Here is a 23,366-nt window from a genome sequence, read left to right on the forward strand (position 1 = left end):
AGTTCGATAACGATATGTAATCAACGTTGAATCGTCTAATGTTTATATAATCTAACATTATTCTGTTTACAAAAGTTTAATTGTAAAAAATAAGAAAAGTAACAATTTCAAGTAAATTATAAGGGCATCAGTGAACACTCCGTCACATTTTCAGTTTGTACAAATTAATATTTACGTGTGCAATATAACTAAGTGGGCTAAATATTCAAGCCTATATTAATATTAATAAGTAAAAGTAACTTCTTTTTATCTTCAAGAGTCAATGCAGATTACTCGCTGTTAACCAACTCGAACCATTGTCTCATGGCTTCGCTGAGCACCAGGGGCAGCTGGTTAAGGTCCCGGACTATCACATAGTAGGGAAAAGGAAAGCTGTCCAGGTAGGAATTAATGTTCACAGATCCATCTGCGTTCACCGCCACATGTTGTATGTCCAGAATTGAGTTCTAAAGGTAGCCAAGGATTAGTTAAACTCATTGAATGTTCTTTGAAAACCCATTACCTTATTGTCTGGATTATCGATAATGATGTATACCAGGAAGATGCGCTGCAGCCGCGCCAACTTAATGGCGTTCTTTACGTTCTGTGCACCCTCGCTGAATATATTACGTCCATCGCTGAGAATGAGCAAAAGGTTTTCAAACAGACCATTGTCGCCCCCCATGCCGCTCTCTTCTGCATTTGCCGTGCGTATAAAATTTAGCAGTCCGGCGATCTTAGTCTTGTCCTGAGCGAAGTTCAGAGCATTTACCAAGCGGGGGCCGTCAAACTGCTCCGTGTGATTTAGTATGATCTGCGGCGCCTCTCCAAAGGATACAATGCTAAGGCGACCACTCTCTAGAAGGGTTAGCGCCTGCGACACAAGCGAGATTGCCTCCAGAGTCAGCGTCTTGGAGTTATTGTGGTGCATCGACTTGGAGTCATCAATGGCAATGGTGATCTTATAGTCACGCTGCGCAGGCTTGGTTCGTCGCAACCAGATCTTGTCCTTGCGGAACTGCGAGGCAATGTATGGTATAATTTTCTTCATATTAATACGTCTTCCAGTGCGGTAGTCGCCCTTTAATCGTGTGCACTTCGTGGGCTCCAAGATAAGACGCAGCTGTTCGCAAAGCTCGCGGGCATTCTGCGTCATTCTATTAGAGATGCCCTGCCATGTTTCGTAATCCTCGTGCTCCGGCTGCGCCTGTAAGTAACAAATAAGTAACAGGTACGGGCAATTTATTATGAAAAGTGCAACTTACTCCTCTGAATGTGGTCAACTGCTTTTGATACTGTTGCCTAAGCTCAATCTGTTCGGCTGAGCTCAGATCCTCCGCGTGCGAGCTCTTATCCAGAAGGATTTCGGAACTGTTGAATAAGAAAACTATTATAAAAAAAGCGGTGAACAATGATTATATTACTCACTTGCTATGCGCCGTAGTTTCCGAGCTACGAGGAACCGTCATAGTCGGCACCACCTCCCCTTCTATCTCCATTCCTTCAGGGGTCTCCAACTGTTCCTTAGACTTTTCTGTTTTAGAGGGTTTGTCGGACTTTTGCTCCGTCTTCTCGGCACCCAGTTGCTCGAGTTGAGCATCATCTTCCGGATCAACGGCTGGCTCTTCGGATTCCATTAACTCGTCAACATTTTCCGTCTCTATTTCCTCTTCGTTTGGTGGCTCATCTTCCTGATGCTGGATCTTCTTTGATTGTTCTTCGGTAGCATTGTCCAGTGTCGTTTTGTCGCTGTTTTTCGGCTCTTTTACATGCTGGTACTCCTCAGCCTCCGTCTGGTCCATGGGTTCCGGTTTCTCCTGGTCGGCATCGTCGGACTCCTTTGAGTCCTTCAGTTGATCAATTGTCTTTAGCTGTTTCAATTTGTTCTGCTCCGCCTCACCTGCAAATGTTTATTGAAAGTTAGAGAATAGGCTTTAATATTTGAAAGGTCTGTTTTACCTAGGGATCGCTCCTCATTGGTTCTTCCCTGCTTCCTCTTCTCCTGAGTTTGCCTTTCGTTTTTACGATCCTCCTGTGACACAGTTTCCTGAGTTTCCGCAACGCCCTGATGGCCGCCATCGTCGGCCTGTCATATTGGGTTAATTAATATTACATAAATGTAAAATACAAGGATAACTAAATCTTACGTCGTTTTCGGCCTGGCCGATTCCATCCTTCTCTTCACCAGTCTCTTGTTCATCAAGCTTCTGATCTTGCTTAATGTCCGGGTCCTGTGGCTGCTGCACCTGATCAGCCGAACTGCTCTGATCAGTCTCCGGCATGGACTGAACATTTTCCTCCTTGCTGGCTTTGTCTTTAGACTGTGAGTGCTCCTCTGGTTTCTCCTCGCGCTTCTCCTCCTCCTCCTTGGCATCCTCAGGACTATCTTCGGGCTTTGAATCATCTTCGTCCTCTAGCTCACCGCGTTTCTGTGTTTCTGCCTCATCTTTTTCATCTTCTGGTGTTGCCTCTTCGCCTTCGCCCTGATCTTCTTCAGCTGGTTTTGTTTCCGTACCCGTCTCATCCTCTTCAGAGTCACTGCCGTCGCTTTGCGGATCGCCTTCCTCGTTTGCATCAGGCTCGTCATCTCCGTCTGCTTCGGGTTCCTCAGCAGGTTGCATGTTTTCTTTCATGGCATCAATGTCAAAGGGATTTTCGTCTGTGGGCTGCTCCTCCTGGTCATCGTGTCCCTCGTCGACATTATTCATATCCCCCAAATCCATTTCCTCTGGTTCTGGCGGCTCTTCCAGCTCATTGTGCATTGTATTCGTTTGCTCCTCATCCATTTCGGGATCCTTCATATCGTCAATGTCCTTGGCCTGCTCCTTGCGTTTGTCCTCTCCGCTGGGTTCATTGGTGGCATCTAAGCCGTCCTTTTCGTGCTCATCTTTGCCATCTTCTTTCGCCGCATCGTTCTTTGTATCCAAATCGTTGTGCGCATCTTTTTCATCCTTGCTGCCCTTGCCCTGATCCTCCTCGTTCATATCAGGTTCTTGTTCCTCCTCCGGCTTTTCTTCCTCGTCATCGCCCCAAATTTGGTCGTCCAACTTTTCGGCACCTTCCTCCGTTTCGCCCATCTCCTTGTTTAGATCCTCCTCTTCTTCGGACTCACCGCTGTCATCCTCCTCGGGTTTCTCCACATCCTGCATCTTGGCATCAAAATCGTCACTCATCTCAATGCCTTTCTCTTCCTTCCAGTCTGGCTCCTGTTTATCACCCTCGTCTTTCCGATCCTCTGGGCGCTTTGCGTCATCAAGTTGATCCTCGGATTCAATCTTGTCGGAGGCGTCGTTCTCACCGGTTCCATCCTCTAGGCCGAAGCCCTCACCGTTCTTGGATTCCTGCTTCGACTGTCCCTCCTCATCTTGCATGAGATCCGGTGGCACACAGAAGCCCTTACTACCGATCTCCACGAAAACGGTCAGCACTATGGACAGCATCTTGGCGGAAACCTTATGGGTGGCGAGTTGTTGGAGAAGCAAATAATCCGCGAGTAATTGGTACTGCTCCAAAACAGGCAAAAGACCTATCGCTCGTCTTACGCACAGTAGCTTATCCTGGCCTTCGAAATGGGAGTGCTTCAGTACCAGGAGTACGTTGGACAGCTTGCCGAGCACACGTGGCAGGCTTAGCTGTTGCCAATCCGAAGTCAGTTCCCCAGTGAGGCACTTCTTGAGATGCTGTTCCTGCAGCGCCTCCTTGGACTCTTCATCCTGTTCTTTTGCGTCTCCATTTGGATTAACTTCATCAGTCTTAACGTGATGCTTATAAATCTTTTGCATGGACATTAGCACACTGTGGGCTATGTTGGCCAACTCTGTGTCCGCGTTGGCCAAATCTATGGCCTCTGGAGCTATTTCAGTGTGGTTCTTCAATCGCACGCTATCCAAAAGCTCAACAATTGGTTGCGCTAATGGCAAATAATCGTTTGGTCCGGTTCTGAGTAGTTCTAAGGTCTTCTTTATATTCTCTAGGATTTCCGCGTAGCTCTTCTGGTAAGTCTCACACTTTTCGCTAGATAGATACTCCAGATTTGCGTTGTTCAGCTCAATTAGCAATTCTTGGCTGCTGCTTAGGATCTGTGTACATAGACTCTGGAGTTCATTTTGGGCTAAGGTCATTTTCCGTACCAGCAAGCGGTTTTCGGATTCTTCATTGAATGAGCTTGGAGCACAACTTAACAGCAGTTTCCACTGCTTCAGGACGTAGTGAATCTGGCGAAGATTTTGCTTTATTTCCATAGCTATATCTGCACTCTTTACGAAATTGAGAGTCGACGGATTTATATCGGCCTGTGGAATAATTTCTGCCAACTTACGCAAGCTGTCCAGTGAATTCCTCAGCTCATGAAGCTCTTTGGTGGATCCAGACAGCTGCTCCCGCTGCTGTTGCACCAATAGGAACAAGTCCACAGCAAAGCCCTTGATGCGTTCGATATTGGGAGGGCCGAGTTCCGACAACGGAGTCAGCATAATGTTTTGCAGGAGCTTTAACTTGAACACACTCTTCATATAGTACAAGTCCAGGTGCTCATCCAGCTGCTGGGCAGTGGGGTGGAGTCGCGGCAACATGGATCGAATGGAATAGGGGGGAAGTTGGAAGTCCTCAAACTCGTTGCGCAAAGAAAGCTCCAGAAGGCCAGTCTTATAGTTGGCACCCAGTCGATGGAGCATCTTGAAGAGATCCGTGAGAGCCTTGCGTTTTTGCTGAAGGATCTGCTTGGCCTCCTGCTTCTGTTGAGTTCTCTCCTTCGAACGATCAACGTTCAGGGAACGTAAATGCTCACATCGCTCTAACTGATTGGCCAGCAAGTCATCCAGCTCCGTGATCAGCTCGCCGTAGGGAACCTGTCCCAACGTTTCCTTGACTACATGTCTTGCAGTTCGGAAGTGCTTGTCCAAGCGTTGGAGCAGTGTGTTATCCGACAGGAACTCCTCCTGGATGGCAAACTTCTCCAGTAGCTTCTCACTGGCCACGAATTGTTGTCGCTCGGTGTGCAGATACTTTATTTTATTGTAATTTCTTAACCCCTTGCCCTTGTCGGTGCCAAAGGTGTAGTCTTTGGCAGTGGAATCCTTTGGTTGAAATACCTCACTAATCTTCTCCTGAATCGAGAGTCGGTATTCCTTTAGGAACTTGTTCAGGTTGCGGTGTACACTGGCCACACTGTTGCGCATGCTAAAGTAGCTTAAGTCCTTGCTATAGCTCTGTATCTTCACAAACTCCTTTAGCTTCTTTTCGATGGGCGAACGACGTAATTTCGCAGAGTCTGCTATCTCGCCAGCAAACTGGGAGAAATAAAGCTGGAGATTATGTAATGCTGCAATTAGGGGAGGCAGTCCATTAATTTTTCCGGCCCTCTCGACATTGTGCAAGTACAATTCAAATCCTTGAAGAAGCTGCAGCCGAATATGGAAATCACCGTAGCAGGAGGCCTCCACAAACTGTCTTAAGATGCGCACCACCTGTGCAAGTTCCAAACGCTGGGACTCTCCCAAATCCTGAGCATCCAACAAATGATCCTGTGCAAAGCGTTGCTCGGCAAGTTTAATGTCGGTATACGAATGATCTAGTTGCTTCTGGTGTATGAATTGTTGCAGCAGGTTGTAGATGAAGAACCAGTACCGATAGGCTTGTAACTCCACTTGAGCGGCCGTTTGTCCTAGGCAATTGCGCCAGTGCTGCAGCTCCAATCTAGTCCAGCGTTGGACAAACTCGGCCACCTCGATTTCCTCCGACACCAGATTGTTGTTCCTGTGGGCCACTTCATTCCAGAGTGCCAACTTCTGTCTTAGCAGCTGGAAGCCCGTATTGAAACGAACCACAGGCGCATGAGCCGGCAGTCGACGGATGCGAGAGATGACCAGCTTGATGTCCGCAAGACCTGCGTGCTCAGGATACTGTTCCAGTTGTTCCAGCACACGCTTCTCTATCCGCTCCATGACATCCAGGCAACTTTGAATTTCACTAATATTTGAGTCTTTGTAAAAGTCGTAAGGGGAACTGGATACTCCTTCCTCCAGTTCGATATCCTTCAGCTGTTTCTGCTGCAGAGCCAGTCCAAAAGCCAATCCATTGCAGGCCCTTTCGGCTAGACTCGATCCTAGGGCTGTCTTGTAGTGACCATGTAGGTTTGCAAACACCTGGAAGCGTGCTTGATAAGGCGCGAGCAAATGGAGTTCTAATTCCTTCGATGACTTGGGTTGCTCTTTATAGTAAACCTGAGTATGGCGAGTCATCACGTCTATAAAATTGCGTGCCAGGAACGCATAATCCTCCTCAACTACAATCTGAGATTGTTTGTCCTTCACACTGGCCTTTTTGTCTAGTTTCAGGACTTGCTCTAAAGTTGGTTGAGACACGAACTCGGCAAAGTCCTCGTCCAGGTTCGTAGGGAAGTTGTGCTCGATTTCTTGCATCTCAATAAGCTCTTCACTGTCCACTCCTCCCTTGGTCTTGGTCACATACAAACTTTCTGCTTCCGCTTTCAGTTGACAGCGACGGTGCTCCTCCTGCTGCCAGGTCTGGTTGCAAATGCTTAACGCATCATCGTATGCCGCAAAGGTAGTTTCGTCTATTACTCTTCCCAGCGCGATGTAATTGCTCAGCTCGCTCAACTTGGCTTTCAGCAAACGGAAGTACTCATATTCACTATGGGGAAGCTCGGCCAATAAGCCGTAAAGCCTGCTATTCCTAATTACCAGCGGATGCTGGGATGGGAATTGAACAATATCACCGATTGTTTGCTGCATCTGCTCTGCCTGCGAAACGCTGCCAGCCTGCTGCACTCTGGTGAAGATCACTTTAAGGGACTCCAATCCAAAACGCAGCTGGTTCACAGAGCACTTGATGGGCTCCACAAAGTCTTGGTAGTATGCTGAGTACCTGGAAAGGGTGTGGTGAACGAATCTCTGAGCATTTGCTAGCCACAGGTCCAGTTTTCCCAGCACCTCAATGCTGCTCTTCAGTTGGGCACTTGTGGCGACATGAAGTCCTTGGAAGTTTTCCCATTCCGAGTGAATAAGCTGGAACAGCTTATAAAGCGACTCACAATCGCCATTCGAGTGCAGGAATTGAGTAATATCCTGGACCAGAGACGCATATAGGCACTTTTCCGGACGCAAGGCCAACTTTTGCGAAAGCTGTTGTTGCCGCTGGAGAGCAGTCCTTAATCTTACCTCCAGTTCACTGTAAATTTCCTCGCCAAAGTGACGATATTTCATCGCGATTTTCATGAAATCATAGGCGGTTGTCAAAGTGCTTAGGCAATCGATATCCTCCGCTACGTATTCGTTTTTAAGGCGATTCTTTTCCACAGGATCGATCAACGGGGTGTTCGTGAGCAAGCACAACTCAATGGCTCCCACCAGGGCATTCGTTAGCGAAACTTCAAAATCTCTTGTTATAGAGGCATTATTGTTTTCTTCTTTCTCCAATTTTTCAATAATTTTCTCGAGTTCTTTGGTACAGCTTTCAAAGCCTTGGTTAGCTTTCTGTTCCTGCTCACTTAAATTCCTCACATATTCCAGCTCTTTTAGTAAATGCCTTGCATTTTCCTTGACCTGCAAGAGATTATTGACTTCTCCACTATATCTGGAAGTCAATAGCTGAGAATTCTCCCAGATCAGGTGTCGTGTTTGCTGCAAAGCGGATCGCCATTCTAGCAGCTCGCTTAGGGGAACCGATCGCAGCTGGCCATTGGGTTGACATATCAGCGATAAAATTACGCCTGATAAAGCAGGGCCTTGATAACAAAATCGGCTTGATATATCCGTGCTACCGTCTTCTGAAGGACCTTGAACACAATCCAGACGGGTGGACAGATTTTCCAATTGGTAGCATTGAACGGAATTTCGATACTGCCTTTGATAAGAACGCAGTCCTTTGTAGCCACCACCAATCTTTTCCAGCAGCACTGCGAACTCCCCCTGATCCTGCAGCTCATTTACTTCCTTCTTGAGTGCAATCCAAGCATTAGTGATTTCGGTATGGTTAGCACTCTCAAGCGTCTTCAGGCAATGCCAAAGATTACTGTTTAAGGTAAGCAACTGATCTGCATACAGGGGGTTCACCTGCTCATCGAAGTCGTCGCGAAGAGTTCCAGTCAAGAGGCGTTCCATGAATAGTTCTCTCAATGCAGCAATTAATAGTTTCGGCGTATTATTTGGTATCCCATCTGGATGTATATAAGATCCACTTTCTTCAGTTTCCGCTTCCAAAAGTGTCTTGATGCTGTTTAAGTCTAATTCCAAGTCCATTTCATTCTCTGCACTGATTTCTTGAGCTTCCTTTAACGTTGTTTGCAGTTTTAGCAGGTGCGACTGTAGTGTCTCATTCCGCAGGGAACCACTTATTTCAAAAGACTTGGGTTGAAAACCATTTGTGTGCTTACGCAGAAAAGATCGCCACTTGTTCGCGTCATCTGTTTGAAGAAGAAGCCATCTTTTGAGCCAGGAGGACAACTCCAAGTTGCCATAGCTGGGCACCACTGACAATAATTTTTCCAATTCATCTAATTCTGTATGGCGTTGGATCTATGTTTAAGAGAAATATTAAATCATTAGAGCGATATGTAAATTGTCTGTAAAATGTAACTTACCTGTTGATCCTGGTAATACGGCTGGAACTGGGTGAACTGCTTGGAATAAATCTTGCAAGTTACGTTTAGAGGTCGTCTCGTCTCCTCGATGTATTTCTTGATTTTTAGAGTACGGTCTTGAATGGCAAGCATCCGTGCACAGCCGCTTTTGGCTGTCAATTCAATCAAAGGAACAAGGAGGTGCTTTTCAAGCCACTGGAAATGGAGAACCAATTTATGCATCAGCGGCACATGTAGCTCATTGCTGTACAGAAGCTTTTGCTGTGCAGTGGCCAAAATTCGATTGAACCAATGGAAGCGTGTAACTAAGTGTGCATACTGAGGAAGATCCAAATCAGCCGTCTCTAGATCCTCCAGCAAACTAGTATGAAGAACTTCGAGGAAGCTCGAGAAATTGGCTAGAAAATGATTGGCGTATTTTTCAGTCACTTGTTGCTTACAGAGGGCCTGTGAATACTGCAGTGCATTCATTTGCTGCACTGCAGTAACTGAACTGACGGGTATGATATCGACCACAAGGCGCGTCAAAAGCAAGGCACTCAGATTTAAAGGATTTAGTTCAGAATTCGATTCAGCTATTGAGTAATCACGAAGTCTCGGAATGAGTTTTCGATTCCAAGGTAGATTCACCAAAGTTCCTGTATCGGAGTTACTCCTTTTCTGCAAGCAATTGTAAAGACTCTGCGAAAGTTCTTGGAAAGCATTGTCTTTCGATAGCCAAGGTTGAAGGTAGAGATGTCTTAATTCCAAGTCTCCGAAGGCCGACGACTCGTAGAGCATATAAAGGAAATGACGAATGAGCTTCTGGGGATTTCGCTGGTCCAATTTAAGTTTATCCATCTCTTGGAAGAGAGAAGACAACCGCTTTTGGGAAATTCTTTGTTCTGAATACCCATCAAGCAACACCTTTAACGCCACAGCCTGACGTTTAATCAATGTCAACGAGTTGAGGTTTCCAGAATTAAGTATTACATCGCTAAGGAAATCCTCCTGGATAGCAGCACCTTCCTCAAATACTTCCGTTTGGGCCAGCACCACTTCACGTAGTTTATTTTGGTAATAAGACAACCCATATCCCATTAGGTCCGTGTTGGCTGAGTATACATAAACCTCCATGGCGGCCACATAAATAGCACGCTTAAGTTCATATCCAATTCTCCTGTAGGCAGCGCTTAAAAAGGCAAACTGTGTCAGGTGCGATATGGAGTAGTTATTGAACTCAGTCAGCTGACTTAATCCCTTATGCACTCTTAGTATACAATCTATGGCCTCCATTTCACGCACACCCTGCTCATGAACAAAGGCACGCAAATCATCTACAGAATAGGTGTCCCTAGATAGAGATAGCTCCACACATCGGTTTCGCATGGCTCGAGATAGCTCGCCATTCTTTGGATCCACGGTAAGGAAAGCACGGAAATTGGTTGATTTGTAAACCACCTCGGCACTGTCCTGTGCACTTATTCCTTTCTCAGCGATTAGTAAGCTTCCATTTGGCTCGAATACAGGATTTAGGCGATCCAGAACGGCCGAGGAGCAGAGATTAACATGCTCCAGCAAGATGTATTGGCCGCATTTCAGTGAGGTAACAATCTGAGAGTCCACCCATTCGAATGATCCTCCCGTGTTGAGGGAATCTGCCGTTTTTATGTACGCTTGAAGCAGCAAAAGCTGGGACTTGATTTCTGCCAACTGCTGAAGTGCTCTTACTTGGCAGTTCTGTGGCGTGGCCTCCAAAACCTCTATGATCTTACCTAGAGATCCCAGACGCTCTCTGAACAGTTTTAGCTCGTCTAACACACTGTGTTGATGGGGCTCTGAAAACATATGCTGTAGAAGGTTTTTAATATTTTAAAATTTACATTTACCTGTTGTTACTTTGGCAACCTTGTTGTACATGCTCCATTTGTTCCACAACTGTTCCACAAACTCCGACTGTGTCTGCAGGACAAATGCCCGTTGAACACAAGAAAAAACTAGAGTCTCAACTTTCTTGTAAATTATTTCTAGATGTCTATTTAAGTCGATCTAGTATGGGAAAAAAAAAGGGTAAGCTCCATGGAAATGTTACCAACTTATGGTAAAAACTTACCTGCTGGAAACTACCAGTTACGGAGTCGTCAATGATATCCGTATTACATAGGCGATTGGACAGCACGCATAGCGCGTCTATCAACTTGGTCTTGCCACTGTCCGTCGATCCGCACAGCAGTAGAGGCTTCTCCATGTGAACAGCCTCGACGATTTGCTTAAGCTGCTGCCTCTGACTGTCCAGCAGCAATGGTGCCTGCTCCTGTCGATTTACCAAGTCCAGAACATCCGCTTGCTTGCGGCTCAAAACCACATCGTTAAGATATACTTTATCTGCTGTCCAATAAAGAGCGACATCGTTTGAAATCTGATTTAGGTGTTCAGCATCGCATAGGAAAACGGTTGAAAAGACATTTCGAATGTACGATTTATCTTGATCGCAGCGCATCCTTTGGTAATAGACCAACTGCATCCTTTCGTAAAGGGTGAGCAGGAAATCCTTGAAAGCGGCTTGAAATGATGAAGGTGAAGATCCCAAAATGTATCCAGTTTGCGGGTTGTGGAGCAGATCACACCAGCGGAGAATATCTCGCAGATTGAACTCGTAGGGACCGCCCTTGTAGCCAAACTCCATGGATGCCACCCCCCGATCGAGTTGTTCAGAAAAGCGCACCAAACGAGCACCCAAATCAAATGAATCCGATTTGGATGAACCTTCCATTCCTGAGTATATCTCAAAAAGATTGCCTTCAGCTTTCTGATCTAACAGTTCCAAAAAATATGCATTCAACTGATCAAAGTACTTTCCGTACTTCTCAGTTACCACATGTAGCAGATCCTCAGTGGAGAGCTTGCGCAGATAAACTTTGGTAAAACGATTAAGGAAGGATTGGGGTAATCCCTTACGGCCGCCGCCTTGCTTTAAAGGATTCTGGCAGGCAAAAATGCGAGTCGAGCCAGCTAAATGGAAACTCTTGTTTAGCTCCGGAATGTAGACTTCTCCGCGATGATCCAGCACCGCATTAAGACCCTCCAGCACAGATTGAGGAGCTAAATTCAGTTCGTCCAGCAAAATCCATGTGTTCTTTGCCTTAAGGGCAGCCAAAAGCGGTCCATCGCGCCACACAAAGCTGCCTATTTGACGCTCCGTAGCTGCTGTATTTGATTCTAGCAAGTTATCCTCAGCAGGTAGGTCGGTTCCAAACAAATCAGCCAAGTCCGTGTGCTCGCACAGATTAATGCGCACAATTTGGTACCCAATGGCAGATCCTATGCTCTCCACAATGGATGTTTTGCCCACACCAGGTGGTCCTTCCAAGAGCACTGGCTTTTGAAGGGAAAGCGCGGATAACAGACGGAATAAGTTCTGCTTGGTAGTGGGCGCATCGAATAAGAAATCCTCTTTGGCCGACGTCAAGCGCTCCTGATTAACGTCTATGAAAAATGGTCGAATGCCAAACCGACATTCATTCAGCTCGACTTCGGTTCCTCGCTTCTCGCTGAGTTCCTCCAGGGTAAACTTTTCTTGCAGAATAAGACTCGCTTGTTTGATGGCCTGTTTAACTATATTGGATTTTAGCAGCTCCACCTGTTCCTGGGATTCATGGGGAAGCATTTCCAAGGCATCTAGGAAAATTGTTTCCAAGCCGAATATTGCCTGCTCTGCAAAACTAAGCTTTGCATTGCTAACCATGTAATTAGCCCAGGCCAAGATGTCACGTACTGAAAACTTGAACTTGTCGTTGGTATCGCGGATGTGGAGCACGACATCCACCAGGTACTCAGCAACTTTGTGGGTGTTGATCGCTTGGGTTTCTAGCTCATTTTGCCGTCGCATGCAGTTGTAGGCAATCTCAATGAGGTCCTCCTTGTTGTCTGAGGGCAAGCACCAGACCTCAGTGAATCGATTTCTTAAGGCAGGCGATAACTCCTTTTTACCGAAGTCCCCGCCGGGATTCATGGTGGCAAGGAACTGAAAGCCGGACTTGGCCTGCACCACAAAGTCGGGACTTGCATCCAACTCGGAAATGCCACCCTTCTCAGCCAGCAATACGGTACGTTCTGGTTCTAGTATGCAGTTCAGCCGCTCCAAAACGGAATCCTCAGCAAGTGATATCTCATCGGCCATAAAATACGAGCCCTCTTGCATAGCGTAAATCAATGGGCCATCGGCCCACTCGAAGAGTTGTGTTGATTCCTTTCCTCGACAAGGACGCAATCCTCCCAGAAAATCTGCTCCTTCCGTATGCATGTGGCAGTTGAGAATGCGCAGCTGGACATCAGCGATGCTAGCAAGAAGTTGGCACACGGTGGTCTTGCCACAGCCCGTTGGGCCAACCAATAAAACAGGCTCGTCGAACTCCAAGGCCTTGGCAGTGACCACGGCCATGCGTGTCATATTCCGAGTCCAAACGATGTCGTCGCGCAGCTTAAAGTTTCTTATGGCGTCAAGAATTTTTCTACTTACCATAGAGGAGTTTTCCCTCTCGGTTTGAATATCAAACAGCGTCTGGAGATCAAGCTTTTTGCGGAAGTTGGCGAAAAGAGTCTTCTCTATCAGCTCGTGTTCCTCCTGTGAACGGACTTTTGAGGATAGTACCAGGTAGCCTTCCTCAACGAGATGCTGGTTCCAGTCGTATCTGTTGTCATCGTGCAGAGACTTATCCGCATGGGTGTATCGATTGCCCCACCGGAAAAGATCGCGCAGGGTGAAGACCTGCTTGGAGGTATTTTTGCGATGTTGCTGCAATTGGGTCATGCATTGGACCATCTTGCGGGCATATGTCGGTGGAATAAAGCAACGCTTTTCGAGAATGGTTTCCAACTCTCCGCGTGGTATGTCAGCGAAGTGAAGCTCTATAAAACGATTTTTGAAGGCACGAGACAGCGTTTTCCTTCCTCCATAAAGACCTGGAGGATTCTGTGTGGCAAACAACATAAAGTTGGGATGAGCTTTCACCAAAGTCTGCGTCTCTGCAATATACAGCTCCCTGTTGTCATCCAACACTCGATTTAGGGCCTCCAAAATATCTGTAGACGCAAGATTGAGTTCGTCCAGTATAATCCAGAAGCCATGGCGCATGGCTTGCACCAGTACTCCCTCCCTGAATGTCAGCTTTCCATCCAAATCTGCTGCGTACGTTCCAATATACTCCTGAAGATCCGTGTGCTCGTGGTTGTTAATGCGCAGACATCGATTTCCGCTCCTTCTAGCCACGTAGTCAATCAAACTGGTTTTACCCGCACTGGTGGGTCCCTGAAGCAGAATCGGTAGTTTTCCAATCGAGATGATTCGAGCCAGATCCTTCAGATTCTTCTTTACACTCTCCGTAAGAATATAGTGGGTACACGGCTGAGGCTCCAGATTGCCCGGCTGGATCCAGTATCCCTCGAAGTCCAGATAATTCTCTCCCAATTGTGGCAACTGCTTACTTAATATAGCTTTGACATTCGAAAGGAGCGCATTCTGGATGAGAAGAAGCACCACGTGGTGCGAGTCCGGATCCAATTGGGTGAGAAAACTCAAACAGAAACTCTCGTACAAGTTTCGCTCGATAGAGCCGCACAGATTTCTGGCGCAGATACGCAAACTACGACACAGTGTACGCAGGGAATACACCGGCCGATTCCCAAGACCATCGTTTAGCTGCAGCTCGGAAAGTTTCCGCAGAGACTTGTATAGCTGAACGATGCTGTGTACGGACTTCCTCTGGATGCCTGTGTTTGCCAAATAATCGCTCACCAACAAACTCAAATCTGCATCCGTTGTAAGTTCATCTACAAAGAATTCCGTGAAGCGATTACGTATGCCCACAGGCAAATCCTTCTTGCCAATGTCCGTATTGGGATTCATACACGCAAAGATGCGGAAATCTGGATGCCGTTTTACTGGAGTGAAATCACCACGTTCCAAGAGAACCACTGAACCCTCCGGTTCTAGGATGGTTGAGAGACATTCTAACGTCTCGGCTGAGGCCAAATTAATTTCATCCAACAAAACCCAGTCTCCGTTGCTGATGCAGTTTACCAAAGAGCCGGGTATAAAGGCGAAGGAGATGTTGATGCTCTTATCCAGTTGCATTTGAAGCTTCTGTAACTTTTCTCTCAGCGTCTGCCAGCGGGGAAGCAACTTATTCGCCTTCAGTTCCGGATTCTTGGCCACCTGCAGGCAAATATTGATCATGGTGCGAATGATCACAGCATGACGACCACTGTTGTAGTGTGTGGCGAACAAGCGCAGAAACTGCAAGTTCTTCTCTTGATTGAAGGTGTCGCACAAAAGGTACTCGAATTCATTTCGCAGTGGTGCCAGTACGTAGTTGAGTTCCACGGGCTTAAAGCCGCCTACCAAATCCGACACATCTGATTGGTTGTTCATATTGACCACCACCAATTTATGCTCCGTCCGCTCGGCAAGGTATTGTACTGAAGATGTCTTGCCCACTCCGGTTTCGCCCACCAAAAGAACTGGCTCAGAATGGGTGACGCACACAGCAATCCGTTCCAAGATGCAGCTGGCGAGCCGAGTGAACGAAAAGGTGGTTCTCTTGTTGCTGACTTTACCAATTGCTCTTCTTGTTTGTTGTGATAACTTTTGGCGCTTCAGGTCATGCTCCGAAATATCTTCATTCTCACTATTATTTAAATCCGATTTGGCCAAAAGGCTCGCTCTTCCAATTTTTATGTGCTCCAGTCCAAATTCCACATCTGGCTTGTATTCGTTTGCAAAATGTTCGCAACGAGAACGGATGATCCCCAGTTTGGCTCCTATGCTCGTGATCAAGGTAACCTTTTCTTTGCTCTGCGGTAGATAAGAACAAAATACGTCTACTGCGTTTTGGAAAACGAAATAGGCACATTCCGAGCTAGTCACTGAAAACTGTGGGTTGGAGCGGTGGCACAGCTTTACCAAATCACGGGTCGACACCAATCTGCCAGAATTGGGGCTCGAGGTAAGAGGCACTTGCTCGAAGGGAAGGGCCACATATTGCTCTGTGTTGTCTGCCTTGTCGCCCGATTCCTGCTGCCTCAAGTTATCCGCGGATGTGTGATTACCACTGGAGAAGGTGAGGAATACATCCACAATCCTATTGGCCACTGTCGACAGTTTGGGATAGTTGATACTGACCATTTTGCATAGCTCATTCCGGGACAGAGGAAGTATATTGATGGTATATAGATATTTGTCCAAAAGTGAATAAAGCGATTTTTGGCTTGAGTTGCTGGCTGATTTGTTCGTACTAAGAGATAAAAGTAGTTATTAAACACATTCATATAAACGTTTTTAATTTTCTTACCGCACTGTGACAAACAACTGAAACCCGGGCTCTATTTTCACGGAATCACGAAATCCGGGAACACTAAGGCATTGACGCTCTAAAAGGCTACTAAGAATGGTGTAGGTGTCTTGCGTTGCAGCATCCAAATCCTCCAGCAACAACCAATAACCATGCATAACGGCCTACAATTATAAATATGTGGTAAAAAAAATACTTATAAAAATTGACTTATTAACTAACCTGTGTCAAAACACCTGGCAACCAAACAAACTCTCCAGGCACATCAGTGCAGCGATATTGGCCTAGTAGCATCTTGCTATCGGTCTGATCTCCAAGCTGAATACGTAAAAATCCACTCTTTTTGGTAGTCTCGCCCAGGTCCAGTAATTCTTCCAGAGGCAACTCCTCCAGCTTGCGCTTGCTTCCTGTTGTCTTTGCCTTCTTTTTCGGTGTCAATAATTGTTCCTCCTCTTCAGCTTTCTTTAAAGCCTTCTCCCTACTTTCAATCTCATTTGGCTTGGGACAAATGCGTCCAGTTTTACGGGCCAGGTACTCAATAAGCGTGGTTTTGCCACAACCCACGGGTCCAGAGAGACAGATGGGCTTGGCAGCTGCTACTCCTAGGGCAATGCTCCGCAAATTAACCACAGTTGAATCCACCTTTACAATGCGATCGTAGCATCCATCGGTGCTTGCATAGAACTCTAGGTTCTCCTTATTAAATGTGGGCAGTAAAACACCCTCGATATTTGTCACGGATTGATTGATTCCCTGCAAATGCAGGTTCAGTAGTTGGTCGGAAGCATCTGGTGTATAGCTGCAGAGGTTGTTTCTGGCTGTGTTCCATGCCTGCTCCCTTTCCTGATCGAACTCCAGACGTGTTTTAGTCGATATTTTCTCGTTCAAAGAATTTAGCTGAGGGGCACTCATGTTGGTCAGCATAGCCACGATGTAGTTGCAATAAAGCTGTGTCTTCGGGCTGGATGAATTGTGTGTATATGTTGCTATAAAGCTGGACCAGTCCCACAGCTCGCGGAAATAGGGCGTATCACTTTTCAGCAATTGAAAGCAGCATTTGATGAGCTCCAAATCTTCTAGATTATCAGCGTGATTGCCATTTTTAGACTTTTTACTAGGCAGACTGCCATTACTCTGTTGTTTCTCAAAAGGAGCTGGCTTGTCGTGAAAGTAGCTTTTGGCAAATCTGAAAGATACGTGTTTAAATGTTTATGGTAAGAAATGTTTAATCATAAAAACCTACCTTTGCGCATCGAGCGAGAAATTCATGAGCTTGGACAGCGCCACGCACTCCAGCTGATACGTATGAAATCTTTGGCTAGCGGAGTCCCATCGGAGCGCCATGGAGAGCAGCAGAAGAAGCTGCTCCTCAAAACTAGCGGCAATCGGCACCGTGTAAGCAGGCAGAGGCAGTTGCTCACTGAGCGACCGGAATAGTCGCTCCACATCCTGAGGCACGTATTTCTAAAGCATGAACAAGAAATAAGCCTTATACTCTGCAATACATCAAAGCTAACTCACCTGCTTCTTGATAAACTTCTGTAAACTTTGTGAAAACACGTTGTCTTCAGATTCGTTCGCAGTAAGTTCCAGCAACCGCTGGGCGCCTAGCCGCAGCTTGCTGACGTTCACCTCCATTTCAACAGGATCCACTCAACTGATTTTTAAGGGCTATTTCTATTATATTTAACCTTTTCCAGCTCAAATTGCAGCACTATGTCCCGGAATGAATGGCAAAACACACGCGAATTTAAAACACGTGCAACAAACACAACCAGTGGTACCACCCTGTTCGTTGTCGACCATATGATCGGAACATAGTGGCAGGGCTCCCTGTTTGTTTACCTTTTTGCCGGCACGCCACTGTAGTCTGGCAACGCTAAATGGGTGTTTTGCTTGGTGCTTGTTGTTGTGGCTTATGTTTACATTTAAGCGACAGTGTTCACTCAATAGAGCGAACCGAAGGATACTGTTAACAGAATATTATTATCAAACATTTTAAAAATATCAGTGGATTTAAATCAAGTCAAGATTTTTATTTATTTTTATCTATTATTATTTTATACACATATATATTTATTTTTATTTATTTTAGTTAAATATATTTATTGGACTTATAGTTAGGGACCAATTTGATTTCTTTAAGAATAGTCGGAAATTTTTTTATTGTATCATCTAAGAATATTAAATCTTTTGTTTTTGATAATTCATGGAATATAAATGGAGACTCATTTGGCGTTGCCATATGCCCAAGGCAACTGTTCGTTTTCCTAGCGCGAGCCAAAGTTTAACATCCGTCTTTACCAGAAAATCTTACCAGAATCGTTTTTAAGATGAATTCTAATTATAAAATATTGAACATCCAGGCTCACTCCTGGGTGGATAAGCCCAAGATGGTATTTCCAACTATTACCAAGCCCGTTTCGATTGGCTGTTTCGTCTGGTCGCCAAACGGGCAATTTAAACCGAATTCTCAAAAAGTGCCCTGTCTAGTGGTACCGCCAACCATCAAATTTCCCATTTCTCTACGGTACGAAGATTCAACGCCGAAGCTGGAAAAGAAGCCCAAAATTTTTCTGGACAATATGCTCCAGTTTATAGAATCTTCGTCGCACATGTACGTTATGGCAGGAAACAACCGGCAGGCACGGCTAAATGCCAATATAGTGTGCACCAGCGAAGTTCTGGAGCTGATGATGTGTGCTCCCTACGAAAAGAAGACTGGATGGTCTCTGGGTGTTACCCGGTATCGCAACACAATGTACATCTGCCGCATTGATGTCGAACGACCCGACCCCTTTACTGAAGACAATCTGAAGAGGGTCATGCACGAATTATGGCTTAGGAAGCTTCGAACCCATTGTGTATTTGGTACGCAGTCTCATGAAACATCCATCAACCTTCAAATTGCTAACGTATTTTGTATTCTTTTAGAGAACGGCATTGAGATGCACCATCAATCTTCTGAAGAACATTTACGCTTTCATGGTGTCTTTTCCTTTAATTTGAATGGTGTCCGAGTGATATTTGATTCGCCAGTACTAGCCGAGAATCCAAGCACAACATTGTAAGTCTTTGCCAAAGCTTCCCAGGCTTACAAGCTGCATTGCTAAACCATTCAGTTTCCGATTTTAAGGAATGGGTCTGCTCCAAGCTGGGTGGACCTGCAGATACGCCCTATGTGCATGAGTCGACTGGATTGGTCAGTGCACAATCGCACAGAGGCCCTTAAGTGGTGGGTCAAGTGTTTTCTGCTGGGAATCGACAGCCTCTATATAGCCCACCGCGATGAAAACGCCCATGTGCACAACATCGAAAAGACTTTGGTGGGGGATTTATGGAAGTCTTGCGTTAGTATACTTAAATGAAGCATTTTATGCAAGTTTATTGCTCAGTTTTGTAACATCCGAGCAACATTTCCTGTTCTAGTAACTCAATTTTTCATTTACAGGAAAAAGATTGGTCGACCACAGTGTGCGCCAACTTCATGGTTCACCTACTCACTTGTATTTCCCAAGTTATGGCGCCGATCGACTGTCCCAGCACCGTATACCTATTTCAGTTCGACGCGCGCCAAGGAACAGTATCATACGAGAGCTTACGCGGGCGCAGTCAGTACACGTTCGTTTCGGACTGGTTCCGGATGATGCTGGACGATCATACGACCGATATGTGGATGACACCGAATTTGGAAACCATGTCTTCCACAGTTTACCAAAAACAATGAGCAATTACAAAGATATGTGAATACCTTAATAACAGAACGACAAAAGTGGTTAACTAATTAAATGAAGATTTAAGTTTATTGCGACATAATCATCAAATTGTGTTCGTACGCGTTTCATCACTATCAAATAATTTAATACATTTTTTCGCTCAAGTATTGTGGAGAATGCATTCGATTTTACAAAAATATGGAAATGCTAGTTGGCGGCCAGTTCAACCCGGCGTGCAGCTTAGAGCTCGGTCTTCTTGGGCTTGCCGCTGCGGTCGAAGCCCTTCAGTTCTGTGGTCGCCTCCTTGGCGATGTACTTAAGGAAGTCATCTACCTCGCGACCTCCGTTGTAGCTGACTGGCTTGTTCTTGGCGTCCTTGGGCAGCCAGAAGAGGGTGGGGAAGCCGCGCACGTTGAACTCCGGCGGCACGTCGTTGGCGGTGGCGTCCATCTTGACGATGGCCACATCTTCGTCCTGCAGCTTCTCGGCCAGCTCCTCGTAGATGGGAGTCAGCTTCTTGCAGTGGCCGCACCATGGGGCGTAGAACTCAATCAGCGTGTCTTTGCCGTTGTTGATAACCAGATCGTCGAAGTTCTTGGCGACGGCCACCTTGACGGGAGCGTCGTTCGACTCGGGAATAGGCTCACTCTTAATGTACGGCTCCAGCTCATTCGCCAGCAGCTTCTCGACAAAGTCCTGCAGATTCTCCACTGAGAACTCGTCCTTTAGGGCGTATTTGAGATTCTTTTCGTCGCGAGCCAATACCACTGGCTTGTCACCAACGAAATCGTAGCCATACTCGTTCAACTCGTGCTGGAAGTCATCCTTGGAGGCGATCGCAAAGTTGATTTGACCGACAAACTCCTTGGCCACCTTGAGCACACGGTTGCGCCAGTAGTTCGTTCCCTTGGGGTTCTTCTGGTAGTCCACGCTGTAGTAGGCAGTGATCAAGGGGTTCTGGAAGTCCTTGACCGAATCCTGAGTGCGGTGTCCCACAAGACCATGGCTGGAGTAGAGAGCAATAATAGAGCACATGCACCAGAAGGTAACAACATTTCCAAACTACTTACTAGTTCTCCTTGACAAAGGTAGACAGATCGGACTCGGAGCTACCCTCGAACTTAATAGAAGATGACTCGAACTTGTTGCTCAAATGGGGCGCACGAATAAGCACAATCTTGTCGCTGGAAGGGATTGAAAAGCATCACAGATATTTTAATTAAATTTTAACATAAAAACCTTGGAGCAAGTTAAATGAACAATGAAGTAGATGAACCTTTCATTACATTTAAACAAATATGAAAATCCCAATTAGGCTCTAGTTTATTAACACTTATAAAATATAAAAAACGAAAAAACACATAATAGACGGATGTATGAGTCTTGATTAGAGCCTCCCACTTACGTTTCGCCCTGCTTTTCGAGGACTTCCTTTTCGCTGGAATGTCCAAAGCGGTACTTCTCGCGGTTCTTATCGGCGAACTTCAGGAAAATCTTGGCCAGCTTGGAGTCGCTGTCGCTGAAGTAGCCGAACAGCGTGGTGTCCTTGGTGTCCAGGAACTTCTTCAGCTCGGCAACGGTGCGCACGGTCTTTGAGGCGGGTCCCACTTGGGCGCGCATGTACTTGGCAATGCCGCTGGCTTCGCGTGGTCCATTGTAGTCCTGCGACACCTCATCCTGACGGAAGATCTTCAGCGTTGGGTAGCCGCTGACGGAGTACTTGCTGCACGTTTCCTTTCCAGCTTCCGTACAGTCAACCTTGGCCAGTTTGATTGGCGGGTCATCGTCTTTCACGATCTCCGCCGCCTTGGCGTACTCGGGCTTCAATCGCTTGCAGTGGCCGCACCTTAAACAGGAAAAAACACTCTGTTAGGACACGTCACTTAAACATTATGTTGTTAAAAATACTATCTAATTCATCATTTGTTATCAAGGCAACGGGAAGACAAGTTCCCAAAAAAAACTAGCTTGTAATTAAAGTTAGGCTGCTGGAATTATCAACTGCCTTATCACACAAGTACAAGTGCCCATTAGGAGTACAGAGAGAAAAACGACTTGGTACTTATATTAAAAAGCAGAGAATAGTCTTTATAGTCTGTTCTTTAGCAGTGCAGATAATAATTCATTTTTGATAAAGATAAGTGGTGCCCTAAGTTAATTATGTTATAATGAAAAGAGCGGTTTTATTGCAGTATACAACTTTTTCAACTTCCTCCCTATGTATTTAGGCTTGAATGCTGATAAGGTTCGTCATGAGGGCATCAAGTTTCCATGCCAAGTAGTTCAACAGCTCTTTGGGGATTTCGAATGCCGGCCGGCAAAAAAAAAAGCTAATAATTTACCTAGTTCATTGTCCCAAGTGTGAGTTTATAGTTTACCCCTGATAATGGGCAAACAAATGGCTCAAAAGAGAGTAAATAGGCACAGTAAATATGTGTTATGTACTGAGCAAAAATATATTAAAAGGTTATTGTGTTCAGTGTGTGGATTACGATAGAAGTTTAAAATGTGTCCACTAAAATTAGAAATTTATGGCACAATCAGCATAATTTTCTGAGTAGGCAGGCAATTATAAAATTGAAGTTTTAATGGGAAATTACATTTGTATGCGAACTGTGAGTGTTTCAGACTATGATAACCAGTTTCAAGAAAAATCTGACCCTTAGAATTACACATTCCTGGGATTATGGGTATAATGCATAGGCATAAGAAACTCTAATAAAAGATACGCAATGTACACTGGGCCCTATGCCTGCTCACTATCATTAGCCAGTGGACAAGTGGAGCAGCAATTGCACGGAGATTGTACCAACTTGGCACTTTGGCACCCCGCGCTCTAAAATGGCCGACGGCACCAATACTGGCATGTCATCATTGCCCCTCTCTTTGCGTCTCGTTTCGTTCCGCCACTCGTTCCTTCTTTATTTGCCGGCAAAGCAAAGCAAACGCTGACGTGTACTTTGCGCTTGCGATGGCCGGAAAATCGGGCAGCGGGAATCGAATTAAGTTGCGGACGCAACAAGCGGATTAGACGCGAATCGCACACGCAATGCATTTGGCGTAGGATGGCGCCCGGCCACGCCCACTCACTAACTCACCAGGGGGCATAGAACATGACCAGCGTCGTCTCGTGTTGTTTCAGGGTGGTGGCGAAGTCGTCGTCCCCCAGTTCCAGGACATCCTGCTCCGCTCCGGACGAGATGGCGATGAAGCCCAGTAGGAGCACTCCAGCGAGGCGCCACATCATTATTGGAGTTCACTTGAAGCGATATTGGTGAATAATTCAAGTTCAACTAGGCCGTCGACCGCCTACTTCTACAACAAAAAACTGAGTACCGGACCGGTTCGGTATTTTTCAACGATTGAATTCGCTTTGTGCCTCTTTCGCCACGTCGCTTCTTATTCTGTTTCGTCGGAGTGTGGCCAGGTGTGGCTAGGCCGAAAATGCCTGAAGTCGGAAAAAGCTCTCAGTTGTGAGCTTTCCTGATATAAACAATAAATAAAGATAGTTCATCATTTATTTATGACTAATGACTATATGTGTGGATTTTAAATGCTTTAGTTATACTTCTTACCAGTCACACAGAAAAGGTGTGATCTATATTTAAATTAATTTAAATGATAGCGATTTATGATAAAATATTGTCAAATTATCATTTCATAAAAGATGGTAATTGTATTTATTGATAACTGATTTCGCAAGCATAATAATAATCATATTATTAATTACTAATTAATTTATTT

At 45.7% G+C, this 23,366-nt stretch overlaps 3 protein-coding genes across 4 annotated transcripts; 1 reads left to right on the forward strand and 2 right to left on the reverse strand.

Moving 5' to 3' along the window:
• Window positions 1-20: 20 nt before the first annotated feature.
• LOC6734053 (midasin) lies at window positions 21-17,731 on the reverse strand. Its single transcript, XM_016182280.3, has 13 exons — window positions 17,428-17,731; window positions 17,150-17,370; window positions 16,129-17,092; window positions 15,907-16,070; window positions 10,671-15,849; window positions 10,447-10,606; window positions 8,579-10,395; window positions 2,127-8,513; window positions 1,939-2,065; window positions 1,408-1,879; window positions 1,245-1,350; window positions 503-1,186; window positions 21-446 (listed from the first exon to the last, which is right to left on the reverse strand). The coding sequence occupies exons 1-13, from the start codon at window positions 17,542-17,544 to the stop codon at window positions 270-272; spliced, it is 16,575 nt and encodes a 5,524-aa protein (XP_016027061.1). The 5' UTR covers window positions 17,545-17,731; the 3' UTR covers window positions 21-269.
• LOC6734054 (protein cutoff) lies at window positions 7,892-19,812 on the forward strand. Of its 2 annotated transcripts, XM_044922581.1 has the most exons (5): window positions 7,892-8,019; window positions 18,273-18,777; window positions 18,841-18,973; window positions 19,043-19,256; window positions 19,358-19,812. In XM_044922581.1, exons 2-5 carry the CDS (start codon window positions 18,300-18,302, stop codon window positions 19,631-19,633), a joined length of 1,101 nt encoding a protein of 366 aa, XP_044778516.1. In that variant the 5' UTR covers window positions 7,892-8,019; window positions 18,273-18,299; the 3' UTR covers window positions 19,634-19,812. The 2 variants fall into 2 exon arrangements, with proteins under 2 accessions (XP_044778516.1, XP_002081090.2); XM_002081054.4 differs by lacking the exon at window positions 7,892-8,019 and having other exon boundaries at window positions 18,156-18,777.
• Window positions 19,683-23,034, reverse strand: LOC6734055 (protein disulfide-isomerase A3). The gene is made up of 4 exons (XM_002081055.4): window positions 22,721-23,034; window positions 21,028-21,468; window positions 20,693-20,806; window positions 19,683-20,628 (listed from the first exon to the last, which is right to left on the reverse strand). The coding sequence occupies exons 1-4, from the start codon at window positions 22,867-22,869 to the stop codon at window positions 19,863-19,865; spliced, it is 1,470 nt and encodes a 489-aa protein (XP_002081091.1). The 5' UTR covers window positions 22,870-23,034; the 3' UTR covers window positions 19,683-19,862.
• Window positions 23,035-23,366: the final 332 nt, after the last annotated feature.

This window comes from Drosophila simulans, chromosome 2R (assembly GCF_016746395.2).
Source record: "Drosophila simulans strain w501 chromosome 2R, Prin_Dsim_3.1, whole genome shotgun sequence".
In the NCBI taxonomy this organism is placed as follows: Eukaryota; Metazoa; Arthropoda; class Insecta; order Diptera; family Drosophilidae; genus Drosophila; species Drosophila simulans.